General features: G+C 41.0%; 1 protein-coding gene across 2 annotated transcripts in view; it reads left to right on the top strand.

The window, feature by feature from the left end:
• The first annotated feature begins 1,359 nt into the window (after positions 1 to 1,359).
• The window catches only part of SLC25A48 (solute carrier family 25 member 48), a 40,984-nt gene continuing 32,160 nt past the window's right edge, over positions 1,360 to 10,183 (top strand). The window contains exons 1-2 of one of the 2 annotated variants that reach the window (XM_042453221.1): positions 1,360 to 1,694; positions 6,543 to 6,586. In XM_042453221.1, the coding sequence (XP_042309155.1) occupies positions 1,649 to 1,694; positions 6,543 to 6,586 (90 nt within the window). In that variant the 5' untranslated portion in view covers positions 1,360 to 1,648. The remainder of the gene's footprint in view (positions 1,695 to 6,542; positions 6,587 to 10,183) is intronic. The other variant, XM_042453220.1, reaches the window with a different exon arrangement.

The raw sequence follows: 10,183 nt of genomic DNA, 5'->3' as shown, positions 1-10,183 counted from the left end.
CGGATCGGGGCCTCAGCGGCTGCCGGTGTAGCCGCTGAAAGCCCCGATACTCTGGGAAAAGGGGCGGGTCCAGACCCCCCCAAATGGGCGGTCTATAACCCGCCCCGTTAATGAGTTTAGTCCACACTAAGCCAAATTGAACTTTCCCATTAAAATCAATGTGAGAAAGCCAACATGGTGTAGTTGGTTTTTGTACAGTTAAGACTTGTATATCAGTGTGGACATAGTGGTTTTAGTGTTGGACTATGCTTTTGGCGACCAGGGTTTGATTTCCCATTTACCCATGAAACTACTGGGTGACCTTGGGCAAATCACATGCTCTCAGCCTCAGGAGATGATAATGGCAAAGCCTCTTTAAGAATGCCTTGCCTAGAAAACTCTGTAACAGGTTCGCCTTAGGGTTGCCATAAGTTGGAAACAACTAGAAGACACATAACAACAAACAATGATTGTTAAAAAATAACTGTGACAATAACATAGATTTCAGTGGGAGGGTTGCCATAAGTTGGAAACAACTAGAAGGCACATAATAACAATTATTGTTAAAAGCTAGCTGTGACTATGGGAGGGAGGCTTGCCAACACCTTTTCCCTCCACAGGGAAGCCGCAGCCACCAAACCGTGCAGCTTCCCTGTGGAGAAAAAAGAACCCGCAAAAAGCGGGTTCTTTTTGCGCCACCTTTGTGACACCTGAATGCTCCATTGACGTCACAAGTGCTGTGCGACGTGCAGACGCTATACGTAACAATGATGGTGCCCGTATACATGAGGTGCCACCATTGTTAGGGCACTGCACTGTACTAGGGTTAGGGACCTAGTATGCCGCCAGCAGGGCGTATTTGGCACATCTGTACCATGCCAATAACATAGATTTCAGTGGAAATGAAATTCAGTTATCTTAATTTGGATCCAATTTGTTGCTCCTCTCTTTTCTATGGGTTGATCCAGACAATCAGTTTCTTGAGCATACATAAGCAATACCCTGCCAAGGTCTTTTAAAATCAAGGACTCTCACATTTTCTCATTGTTTAGTAATCTTCATCCAAAGAATAAATCTTCTGAAGAACTGAGACCACTGCTCCATAAATCTTTTTTTATCTCCCCCCAACCCCACCCCATATATAGGATGTTTCCATTCTGTCTGGACAAATATTTCTATATATCCATTTTTTTACTTTTTAGTTGCAGACAAAACACACATAGACACACAACACTGTAATAATCTAGACCTATCTCCCTTTCTCCAGAGAGAGAGGAAGCGCGAGATAGAGGCAGTTATCTAAACAGAATAAATTAGCTATTTGTATTAATTAGTAACAAACCAGGAGTATGTCAGTACACTTGGGTCCTTGTTGCACTGTTTCTTTAAGCTCTGTGAGCATGATGTCATGATGAGTTTTGAAGGCACTTTTGAGACAGAGAGAGAGAGGGTGTAAGAGCTGTTTCAGGTTTGAGGCTTTTGAAAGTTGTCAAAGAAACAAACTATTTCTCTGCTGCCACTCTGGGACACTGTGGGATGTGGAAAAAAACAGAGTGAAAGAGACATTCAGATTCTCATCTGTTTCTTGCTTGGTGCTGAAAGAGCTGAATGTGATCTGCAATAACTGCCCAAGAATAAAGAACTGCTTTGAAATAACAATACCAATAATATGGGCAGCCTTCAGTTGGATGATTTTGTAGCTGGATGGGTAGGAGGTAAGTGACCCTTGTGGGATAGTCTGCAGAGAAATCAGAGGAGTATTATAAAAAGGATACATATTGAGCTGAATAGTAGTTGAATGATCTTAACTAATGCCACACAAAACATCCTATATATTTTACAACCATGTGTCAATGTTGGGTGTGTAATAGGGAGAAAGTTTCTTCAAAATTAAGCATCTGTATAAATTGCAAGTGTATTCAGCTGCAAAATTAATTGCAACTGTATAAAATTAGATCTGCCTGCTATGAATATTCAGCCCTATGGATGTCAAAGTTATTGTACCCCAAGGAACAGTTGGTTCAGGAGGGGAAACATGTTAACTCTGAATGAAGATTGCTCAGATTATTCTACAATTTACCCTATATTTTCATATTGTGATTCAGTTTTTGTTTTAAAGAAAGTCCTAAGTCATTTTCATTGTGGAGACAGCCACAGATGTTTAGACAGCTGGGACATTACATTACACTGGCCAGTCAAAATGCAGTATCCAGACACTCCTTTTATGAACTATGGACCACTGCCAGTGCTTTCCATTGATTTTACTTCCTGACCCTTGTGTATGTTCAAACAGTTCATCTTGTCAGTTTCAGTCATAGAAAAGGGTGCTCTCACTTCCTACAAATAGAAAGTGGGGAGAAACATTTGCCTCTATCCTACTTGCTGCTTTACACACCCTCTGAAAATCAGCACTGGAAATCTGAGGAATCCTCTGGAGGTGATACTGGGTGGTTTATAGAGAAAAGAAGGAATCAGTGAAAAATAGTTTCTCTGCTTTCAGCAGGAGTTTATTACTTATTTCCTTATCCACTAGTTATTTCTTCCCCACCATTTCTCCAGTGCGGTCAAGGCAGTAAACAGGGTAATCCTCCTCCCTATGTTATCCTCATAATAACCCTGTAAAATAGCACAGTCTGAGACATACAGAGGGAGGGAGGGAGGGAGGGAGGGAGGGAGGGAGGGAGTTTAGTTAAAGGTCATCCAAAGCATACTTTTATGTCTCAGTGGTGACTAGAACCTGGATTTTCCAAGTACCAGTTTAACACTCTAATGACTCCATAACACTGGATCAAGATCCCTTTGTATACAAAATCTGCCCTTCCAAGAATGGAAGGAATTCTTACACAAATAAAAGATTTCTGCCCATGAAACACTTTTCTATCTATGCAATACTTTTTGCAGAGCTCCTACCAGTTCCCCAAATCTAGTTTGCTATAATTGGTTAGCAAAACTTCACGAGTAAATAGTGAATGCTTGCATATATATGGCATATCAAAGTGGATAATATAAGAATCATAAAACATTATACAGTGATGGCTGGGCTCAGTGTTTACAAGCTGTTTCAGCACATTTTTCAGAAATTTTCATGCATTTTATGAAAAAGCTTACTAAGTATGCCTCTCATGTGTTATGAGATGATGTTTTGGTCTATGAGGCTGGCTATTGAGGCCTATATTTAGGCTTTCTTATAAATGGCCACTGAAGGCTCAAGTAGACAATCTGCAGACAATTTGTAAAGCAGGGCCATGTCCTAATTCCACATAGGAATCACTCATACCATATTTATACATTTTTCTACCTCTGTGGTGAAAAAACTAATTTGGTACCAGATCTAATTCAGAATGATCAGAATATAAATGGTTCACCTTTGAAATAGTTGTTGTAAGAGATAAGATGAAATTGTGACTATTACAACAAATTCAAGGACTTTTTTTAATAAAAAGAAATAATATCAAAGAGCTGCATGGGGGTGAGCTCAGAAGGTGGTGCTAGGGGGCTCCTGCTTGACCCCCTGGCCATTGGCCTATGGGGTCCCTCAGGGTTCTGTGTTGTCCCCTAAGCTATTTAACATACACATGATGCCAATGGGGGAGGTCATATGGAGTTTTGGGGTGTGGTGCCATCAATATGCTGATGACACTCAACTCTATTACTCTTTTCCACCCCAATCATAAACCACTATCTGTCATCAGTAATGAATTGGATGAGGGCAAACAAGTTGAAACTTAATCCAGACAAGACAGAGGTGCTCTGGGTCAGTCAGAAGACGCCCGTTCCTTGAGACGCTGGACTTGGCCTCAGTGGTACATGCCTTGGTTATATCCTGTTTTGACTACTGTAACATGCTCTATGTGGGACTGCTTTTGAAGAGTATTCGGAAACTTCAGCTGGTCCAAAGAGCTGCAGCCAGGCTGCTAATGGAGGCAGGTTATAAAGATCACGCAATGCCCCTGTTGAAACAGCTCCACTGGCTGCCAGTTTTTCCCCAAGCACAATTCAAAGTGCTGGTGATGACTTATAAAGCCCCATATGGCTCAAGTTCAGGGTATTTGGCAGAATGTGGGGCACGGCAACCACACACCACAGCCTCTGGAGGGAGCAAAAAGAACCCGCTTCTGTGTGGGTTCTTTTTGCATCCCAGCAGGGGCACCATAGGCATGCTCATGCACCATGATGACACCCCTTGTGTATAGCGTCGTTTGGGTGCTGTGCTGCATGGACATAATGGCATGCACTGTTCGGAAGGGTGCATGCCATAATGGTGGCCGGGTGGCACAACAAGCACTTTGAGCGTTCAGCCCTAACTGAACCTAATTGAACCCTAGTGCACGTACAAAGTGCCAGTCTGTACAGCCCCTGTATCTCCTATATGAACTGCCCGGGCTCTGAGATCCTCAGGCAAGGCCCTTCTCTCTGTCCCATCACCATTACAAGCATGGTTGGTGGCAACACAAGAAAAGGCCTTTTCTATGGCTGCCCCTAGACCGGGGGTAGGCAAACTTTTTGAGCCGGGGGCGGGGTGGTTGTCCATAAGACAAGGGGGGGGGGCCAAAGCCAAAAAATGAATAATTAAATAATTTAATAAATAAATAAATAAATAAACCAGGACAAATGTAGGACACAATTTTCAAATGGAGGATACTTTTTATAAAAATGGAGGACATGCAAAAAAAATTGCTGATTTTTAAAAAAATGTTAATATAAATGCATGTTTCTGAGGCTTCTACAGACAATTTCCCCCCTTGCCCACCGCTTGCCCCCCCTTGCCCACCTCCTCCTGATAGGCTAAAGGCCCCACGCCCTCACATGAGAGGCCAAAGGCTCCGGCGGCAATCGGCGGCAGGATCGGGCTGGGGCCGGTCCCAAGGCCTTGCCGGGCCGCATCTGGCCTGCGGGCTGTAGGTTGCCTACCCCTGCCCTAGACTGTGGAACTCCCTGCCCAGGGAGGCCAGAATGGCCTCTTCCTTGATGGCCTTCTGCCAAGAGGCAAAGAACTTCCTCTTCAGACAGGCATTCAAAACAGAAAGCTTTTTAAAAATGGGCTGGAGTGTTATATTGTTTTAATATGTTTTAAATATTTTATCTTTTTAAACTATTTGATATTTTAACATGTAAATTGTTTTAATTAATTCAGTAATTTAATTCTGTTTTAATGTACTATTTTTGTATGTTTTTAATTGTACTGTTTTTTAATGTTATAAGCTGCCCCGAGTGTCCCAGTCTTGGGAGAAGGTTGAGATGTCATTATTATTATTATTATTATTATTATTATTATTATTATTATTATTATTATTATTATTATTATTGAAATACATTATAGTGATGGATGTTTCCATGGAACTCTATTTTAATATAGCCTTCTCTTCCATGAAATGCTGTTAAATTCTATATAGTTTTTGTAACGTGTATTTACAAGTCCTAACTATTTTGCCTTTGTGTAAGAAATAAGGGAAGGCCATGCTTCAAATTTTAATCTTACCATGTTGTTGTGGCTGTTGTTGTGTGGCACCCTGTCATCAACAACTCTGCTCCAGTCCTACATACTCATGGTTGTGGCTTCCTTGATTGAGTCTTCTTGTTGTTGTGTGCCTTCATATCTTTTCCAGCACTCCAATGGAATTCAGTCAGTGTTGCTAACTGAATCACACTGAATCAATTTACTTTTCTTCCAAGCTATACAGGAAGGAGGAGAAACATGAAAAAGGAGCCAACATTTTTAAAAGACCTTTTTTTTACACTTGTTCATAAATTTAAGATTAGAAAAATTAAGAAAAACAAAATAGAAAGATTCCTTCACTCTAAATTATTGCTAAGAAGGACTGACAACTGACAACCTTCTGATTACTTGTATCCCCAAATCTCACAGTATGAGTCTTTACAGGAATGGCAAAAGTGATTTAATATGGAAATTAGTGGGCATGAATGGACTCTACTTTTGTCACCATTCGTGGTTAATTTCACATGAGGATATTGTGTTTGAGAAGAAATCTGAGATAAAACATACACAGGAGCTTGGTATTATTGATTCTTTTGGAAGAAAGAAATGCTAAGACTAAGTTTGTACATATTTGAAAACAACATAGGTGCAAGATACATATCTCTCAGTAACCACTTAACTAACATTGGGCCCATACAGGCAAGCCAAAATAAAGCTGCTTTGGGTCACTTTGGAGGAATTCTATTTAAATGATGCATGCATCCTAAGACGCCGGATGCCACGCCAAAGCCATGCAGCTTCTGGCCTCTTACGATGCATGTATCATGTAAACAGCATACCTCCAAAGAGGCCCGAAACAGCTTTATTTTGGCCTGTCTGTACAGGCCCATTATTTATTATTTTTGTAAGATCACTCAAAAAATATTCACAAGAGCTCAGTGTGAATTGATTATGAACTCTTCCTTTATCCTACAGTCCCCAGAATGTAAAGGCAGGGGGCTTTCCTCTATTTTCCCAGTACTGCCAGTGAGAGTTGTAGTCAGCTGAGATGGCACAGTTCCAGGGACTCGAGAACAAAGTATTTCATTTGCTTTCTTTAATGTAATTAATTTACTTAAATCTTCAGGAGCTGCAGCTGTAATTGTGGGACATCCTCTGGATACAGTAAAGGTAAATAACTGGTGTTATATATAAGGTTTTTGGTTTAATACATACAAATATAAATGACACAATTAGCTTCTACAGCAGGTCATTAGGCTTTTTGTAGTGAGATATACAGGCATTTTACATTCATGTCTGGTGGAACCAAGAGTAATATAATGCACAGTTATTCAAGAAATTAATCTGTGTTTAAAAATACATTGTAGGAAACGTTTTTGTAGCTATTGTAGTCCATCCTCTGATACTTCCCAATGGTTGTGAAAACAGCAATTGTGTGACGTCATTTGACTTTGCATAGTCCAATCTATTTTGCTACCTACGGTGAGTACCTACTTTGTCATTTACTTTTTAAAAAAATTCTACATGCAATAGGTGTTTTCTAAAATAATAAATGACAAAAGAGAGACCTGCTGTAAACAGAAATTAGTATTAGTATCTGGTGTAAAGAACAACTGCTGTTGTGTGCCTTCAAGTAATTTCCAACTTATAGAGACCCTAAGGCAAACCTATCATGGGGTTTTCATGGCAAAATTTGTTCAGAGGGGGTTTGCACCATTACTCTTCCTCTGAGGCTGAGAGAGTATGACTTGCAGGGGGTTTCCATGCCCAAGGGTGATCTGAACTCTGTACTTCAAAGTCATAGTTCAACACACAAACCACTACACCACACTGGGTCTAAAGAACAATTAGTATAGTATCTAGTATACTACCATTATAGTATACTAGTGGTGTAAAGAGAAAATAGTATACTACTTCTTACTTGTTATCATTTATAACTTATTGTTATAATTTATTATAACTTTATATTACTTATATTACTTATGATAAGGTTTTCAGGTGATATTCCATATCAGCACTGATCAGATCCATATCTCTTTAAGCTTTCCTAAGCTTGCCATCATTGTAAGCTTGAGACTACATCTGATACACTAAGCATCCACAGTGACATTCCAGTTCATGAGGTAACAACCTTGATGAAATCAAGCAGATCTAGATGGAGACCACTTGAGAAATTTATGTATATGTTGTCTTGAGTCAGATAAAATGTATGTTAGGACATGTCTGCACTGGCCATTTAAATCTTATGTCCAAATAGGAGCGACTAAAATGGTGAAGGGTCTGGAAACCATACCTTATGAAGAGAGACTTAGGGAGCTGTGCATATTTAGCCTGGAGAAGAGACAGTTAAGAGGTGATATGACAGCCATGTTTAGGTATTTGAAGGGGTGTCATACTGAGGGTGGAGCAAGCTTGTTTTCTGCTGCTTCAGAGACTAGGACCCAGAACAATGGATGCAAGCTACAGGAAAAGAGATTCCACCTCAGCATTAGGACAAACTTCCTGACAGTAAGAGTTGTTTGACAGTGGAGCACACTCCCTTGGAGAGTTGTGGAGTCTTCTTCTTTGGAGGTTTTAAACAGAGGCTGGATGGCCATCTGTTGGGGGTGCTATGATTGTGAGTTTCTGCATGGCAAGGGGTTAGACTGGATGGCCCTTGTGGTTTCCTCTAACTCTATGATTCTATAATTCTATGATTGCCCACCCACCTCTCATCATGACCTGCAGGGTCAAATTCCTGCTGGTACTAGTCACTCCATCTGAAGTCACAACAAGACATGTGATCAATTCTGGGAGCCTCGTTTTTTACCTCAAAGGGAGGGCTGCATAAGTGATGGTCATGCCAGATCGCACAGCAGGATGTGTGTAGACTGCTGCCTGGTGTCACTCTGGACTGGCCAGGTAATGGGAAGAATTCAGGGCAGCTTTGGGACCAGAATACTACACTGCCCTCCATCAGCTTTGCTAGGTTAATGATAATAATAATAATTTTATTTATATTTACCACCTCTCCCTGCAGATTGAGGCGGGATTACAACAACAGAAACAACATTACAAGATAAAAACTACAATTTCATATAAAATACACTCAATAAAACAGTAAAACCGCTATCCATACAACACATAGACTAAATCATTTAAAATACATATCTTTACAAACAGAGATGGGGTATTTCCAACTCTCTTATAGCAGATTGGGTGGATAGGCTTGCCGGAAGAGATGCATCTTAAGTGCCTTCTTAAAGGCATCTAAGGTGGTAATGAGATGGATCTCCTCTGGCAAGCCATTCCATAATTTAGGAGCTATGGCAGTAAATGCCCAGTGGGAAGTTGTTGTTAACCTGGTGTTTACATATTTTAATCAGTTCTTCCCAGTTGTTCTGAGAGTGCGGGGTGGATTGTGTAGGGAGAGGTGTTCCCTCAAGTAACTCGGGCCCAAGCCATATAGGACTTTACAGGTAACAACCAACACTTTGTACTGCGCCAGGAAGCTAATCAATAGCCAGTGAAGAGATTTTAATACTGATGTTATGTGGTCTAATCTAGATGTCCCAGTGACCAATCTGGCTGCCACATTTTGCACCATTTGAAGCTTTGAACTTGGTACATAGGTAGCCCCATGTAGAGCACATTACAGAAATCTAAACGAGAGATTACTTGTGTGTGTACCACTGCTTCAAGGTCCTTTTGGTCCAGGTAGGGATGCAGTTGGCGTATCAACTGAAGTTGGTACCATGCACTCCTGGCCATCATATCCACATGGAATGATAACTGTAAAGATGGGTCCAGGAGTACTCCCAAATTGCGAACTTTGTCCTTTAAGGGAAGTGTGATCCCGTCCAGGGCTGGTTGACAAAATTCCGTCCCTGCACTTGGGGTACCTATTTCAAGTACAGTACCTCCGTTTTCTCTGGAATCAACTTGAGTTTGTTTTCCCTCATCCAGTCCATTACCGACCCAAGGCAGGCATCCAAAGGAGAGATGCCACTCTTAGTCACTGCAACCGTCAGAGACACAGAGAAATAAATTTGGGTGTCATCAGCATGCTGATAACACCGCGCCCCATGTCTCCAGATGATCTCTCCCAGCGGCTTCATGTAAATGTTAAACAGCATGGGGGATGGAATGGCACCTTTAGTCCCATTAAAATTAGTAACATTAATTTAATTATGAGAACCAGCGTTTCCCATTGCTTCCAGTGTGATCTAAGTATAGGTTGAACTGTTTCCAATCCATAAGGAAGGAGTGAATCTAGCTACAGATTTAGAAAAAGTCCCATAATGTCAAAGTGAGAATCATGCCTGAGATGTAACAAAGAACCTAATAATCTAAGGGCCCTTTCTCCCTATACAAGATATAGCACTTTGATGCCACTTAGACTGTCAGGATTCCATCTTGTGGAGTCCTGGGTTCTATAGCTTTGTATTTGGAATTCTCCGCCTGAGACTTCTAGTACCTCACTAGACTACAAATCCCAAGATTCATTGAAGCATATGATCAAAGAGGTATCAAACTAGTATTTGTGCTCTGTGAAAGAGGCCTCTATTTTTCACACTGTAGCTTCTATAGTGCTTAAGAAGTTGCCTCTTGTCGGAGGCAGGATATGGCAGGAGAGTGATCCAGTACTGCACTTGCTGCGTTCCCATGAACTGGAATGTGGCTGTGGATGCTTAGTGATCTTAAAGTTAAAAAGCACCGAAATACAGTTTTTGCTTGAATGCACCTTCTTCCTGTACTAACTGTGCCAGCGTGCTAATCGCATTTGTG

Source organism: Sceloporus undulatus, chromosome 2 (assembly GCF_019175285.1).
Source record: "Sceloporus undulatus isolate JIND9_A2432 ecotype Alabama chromosome 2, SceUnd_v1.1, whole genome shotgun sequence".
In the NCBI taxonomy this organism is placed as follows: domain Eukaryota; kingdom Metazoa; phylum Chordata; class Lepidosauria; order Squamata; family Phrynosomatidae; genus Sceloporus; species Sceloporus undulatus.
The sequence above is the reverse complement of the archived record's forward strand: the minus strand, read 5'-3'. Positions and strand labels throughout refer to the sequence as shown.